The 3914-nt window shown below is 41.7% G+C and overlaps 1 protein-coding gene across 2 annotated transcripts in view; it reads left to right on the top strand.

Moving 5' to 3' along the window:
• DNAL1 (dynein, axonemal, light chain 1) overlaps positions 1–3914 on the top strand; it is a 33042-nt gene that overhangs the window by 24313 nt on the left and 4815 nt on the right. For both annotated transcript variants that reach the window (XM_011949600.1, XM_011949601.1), the window contains exons 4-5: positions 247–373; positions 1919–2059. In XM_011949600.1, coding sequence (XP_011804990.1) covers positions 247–373; positions 1919–2059 — 268 coding nt within the window. The remainder of the gene's footprint in view (positions 1–246; positions 374–1918; positions 2060–3914) is intronic.

Raw genomic sequence — 3914 nt, 5'->3', positions numbered from 1 at the left:
GATGGTCTCGATCTCCTGACCTTGTGATCCGCCCGTCTCGGCCTCCCAAAGTGCTGGGATTACAGGCTTGAGCCACCGCGCCCGGCCTCAGTAGCTATTCTTAAAAAAAACTCCCACATAGCTACTAGCTCTTCTACAAGTAGACAGGCAGGGTCCAAGTTTGCTTGGAAAGCCATTATGCATATCTTTACAAAGGAGACAGAAGAGGTTAAACATAAACATAAATCAAATTTTGTTCTTTTTCAGGAGGCAGTAGGGGACACGTTAGAAGAACTGTGGATCTCCTACAATTTTATTGAGAAGTTGAAAGGGATCCACGTAATGAAGAAATTGAAGATTCTCTACATGTCTAATAACCTGGTAAAAGACTGGGGTAAGCTGAGAGTGGCCCTTTGCTAACCGCCTACCGCCTGTTGATAGAAAATAGTCCGAGAGGGAAAAGATGCAAAATGAGAATGTTTATTTCTAAGCACAGAGAGAAAGTGGGAACATTTATGTCTAAGCTCAGAGAGAAATAGTATAGGAGTTTCTAAATTTTAAATACTTAACATTTATATTTAACTGTTTACTTAGGATGACTATAATCTGATAGGTCCTGATCCTCTTAATCATGAAAAAAATTTAAGATATTATCCAAAGGCTGAAGTAATCAGTTTAAATCGAATACTTCATAGGCAGAAGACTTATTTGATATCTATGTTACTTTGCTTTTTTATTGTACATAATTCATTCAGTTATATGCGATGAACTACACCAGTCTCTTTGGATATATAGTTGAATAGGACATTATCTCTGCCCTCAAGGAGTTCACAGCTTAGTGGGGAAAATTAGTTTGTAAGCTAATAATTATAAAACTATGTGATAAGAGGTCAGGCGCAGTGGCTCTTGCTGGTAATCCCAACGCTTAGGGAGGCCGAGGCAGGCGGATCACCTGAGGTCAGGAGTTCAAGACTAGTCTGGCCAACATGGCAAAACCCAAAAATTTTTTTGTAAAAGTACGAAAAGATAGCCAGGTGTGGTGGTACACCCTGTAGTCCCAGCTACTTGGGAGGCTGAGGCATGAGAGTTGCTTTAACCCGGGAGACAGAGGTTGCAGTGAGTGGAGATCATGCCTTTGCACTCCAGCCTGGGTGACAGAGGGAGACTCTTTCTCAAAAAAAAACAAAAAAACAAAAAAAACTGTGTGATAAGTTCTGCAATAGAGATTTGAATGAGTTGTTTTAAGAATTCAAAGATGAGGGAATGGGCACAGACAAAGGCAAGATAGCTTAACCTACACTGATGCAGCACAGCATGAAGAAGACCTGTCACTAGAAAGTGATTTGTTCTTTTTGACTCTGAATCTCATCTCATTTTATTTCATCCTTATGCTAGCATTTAAAGTAAAGAAGTGTGTCTTCTTTTTCCTTCCCATCCTGTAATCTTCTGAGAATGACTTTATATGGTATAACTTTCCCAGTTTCCTTCAAAATCTTAAACAACTAATTGTCATGAATAGTCACAAACTGAGGGTTAATGATATTGGAATTTAATCCCCAAAATTGTAACAGTAAAACTTGCTGGGTGTTTTGTTTTGTTTTGTTTTGTTTTGTTTTGAGATGGAGTCTTGCTCTGTCACCCAGTCTGGAGTGCATTGGTGCAGTCTCCGCTCACTGCAACCTCTGCCTCCCAGGTTCAAGCAGTTCTCCTGCCTCAGCCTCCTGAGCAGCTGGGACTACAGGTGCCCGCCACCACGCCTGGCTTATTTTTGTATTTTTAGTAGAGACAGAGTTTCACTGTGTTAGCCAGGATGGTCTCAATCTCCTGACCTCGTGATCTGCCCGCCTTGGCCTCCCAAAGTGCTGGGATTACAGGCGTGAGCCACTGTACCCAGCCAAAACTTGCTGTTTTAATATGGAAAATATTATTTTACTTGTAGCTGAGTTTGTGAAGCTGGCAGAACTGCCATGCCTGGAAGACCTGGTGTTTGTAGGCAATCCCTTGGAAGAGAAACATTCTGCTGAGAATAACTGGATTGAAGAAGCAACCAAGAGAGTGCCCAAACTGAAAAAGCTGGATGGTGAGTGATTCTGAGCTGGCTTGGACATATTTTCTAGGCATGAAAATGGAATTTGTGGCATGGAATCGTGAAGAGGAGAAAAACTAAAGAAAAAATACCTCTGATATTCCAGGTCATTTCTATCTATATAAAATTGAATGGTCTAGGTTTGAGCCAAGGTAAGATGAAAAACTGCTAGGATATTTAGACTGGTACAAGATTCTCCCTAGACCAAAAGCTTATAAGAAAGCTAGGCCTGGCCGGGCACGGTGACTCACGCCTGTAATCCTAGCACTTTAGGAGGCTGAGGCGGGTGGATCACCCAAGATCAGGAGTCTGAGACCAGCCTGGCCAACATGGTGAAACCCCATCTCTACTAAATACAAAACTTAGCCGGGCGTGGTGACGGGCACCTGTAATCCCAACTACTTGGGAGGCTGAGGCAGGAGAATTGCTTGAACTCGGCGGGCGGAGGTTGCAGTGAGCCAAGATTGTGCCATTGCACTCCATCCTGAGCAAAAAAGAGTGAAACTCCATCTCAAAAAAAGAAAAGAAAGAAAGAAAGAAAGAAAGCTAGGCCTAGGCCTTATAAATCTATGTGGGGCCAGTCACAGTGGCACGTTTCTGCAGTCCCAAGCTATTCAATGAGGCAGGAAGATTGCTTGAGGTCAGGAGTTTGAGATCAGCCTTCGTAATATAGCGAGACAAACCCTGTATTTATTTTTTAAAAATTGTATATTTATTTTTTCCTGATATAAATTTCCTTCTGTTATGTTGGATTAAAGCTGGAATTATTCAGGGTTTGGTGCTGAGCCACCTCCTTTTCTCACTCTTCTCTCTATCACAAAGCGGTCACCCATGAAAGCAGTAAGAGAGAAGGATCCTGGCCAGGTGCAGTGGCTCACACCTGTAATCCCAGCACTTTGGGAGGCCAAGGTGGGCGGATCATCTGAGGTTGGGAGTTAGACCCGCCTGGCCAACATGGAGAAACCCATCTCTACTAAAAATACAAAATTAACCAGGTGTGGTGGTGTGTGCCTGTAACCCCATCTACTAGGGAGGCTGAGGCAGGAGAATCGCTTGAATCTGGGAGGCGGAGGTTGTGGTGAGCCATGATTGTGCCACTACACTCCAGCCTGGGCAACAAGAGCGAAACTCCATCTCAAAAAAAAAAAAAAAAGAAAAAAAAGAGGGAGAAGGATCCTGACTTCCAGACAAGGTCAAGTTCCATGTCTATCTACTATCTACTTGTACTTTTATGTAAAAGAAAAACAAACTTCTAGCTCACTTACACAAGTTAAAAAAAGAAAGAAAGCTAGGCTTGTCCTCAAGTCAGAAAGGTGACACAAAGGTCACAAATTCTGATCAGAATAAAAAATTATTCTGATTATGCAGAATAATCAGAAATACATGGTAAGCAGTTGCTTTTTTACAATTGGATCAAAATTGTGGTGTTCTCTCTCACTGTCTCTCCCCTCATCCCCAGTCTTAGTTTCCCAGTATCTAAGATCAGTGTCATCATCAGTAGATAACCCTGATTAACTGAGTCAGGTCCCAGCTCCTCCACTTAATAGTTTGTGAAATTGTGCTAATTAGTTAATCTCACCAAACCTTGTTCATTTGTAATCTAAAAAGTGGAGATGATAATAGTACCACTAGTAATCATTTTAGAACATATATCAGAGTATTATTATGAGGATTAAATGAAATAATCTATGTGAGACACTGAACACATGTAGATAATCTATGCTAAACGCGTGCTTTACATAAAGTAAGTATTCAAAATATATGTTATTAATTGGGTGTGGTGGCTGACATCTGTAATCCTAGCACTTTGGGAAGCCGAGGTGGGAGGATCACTTGAGGTCAGGAGTTC

This window comes from Colobus angolensis, unplaced genomic scaffold (genome assembly GCF_000951035.1).
Source record: "Colobus angolensis palliatus isolate OR3802 unplaced genomic scaffold, Cang.pa_1.0 Scaffold3, whole genome shotgun sequence".
In the NCBI taxonomy this organism is placed as follows: domain Eukaryota; kingdom Metazoa; phylum Chordata; class Mammalia; order Primates; family Cercopithecidae; genus Colobus; species Colobus angolensis.
The sequence above is the reverse complement of the archived record's forward strand: the minus strand, read 5'-3'. Positions and strand labels throughout refer to the sequence as shown.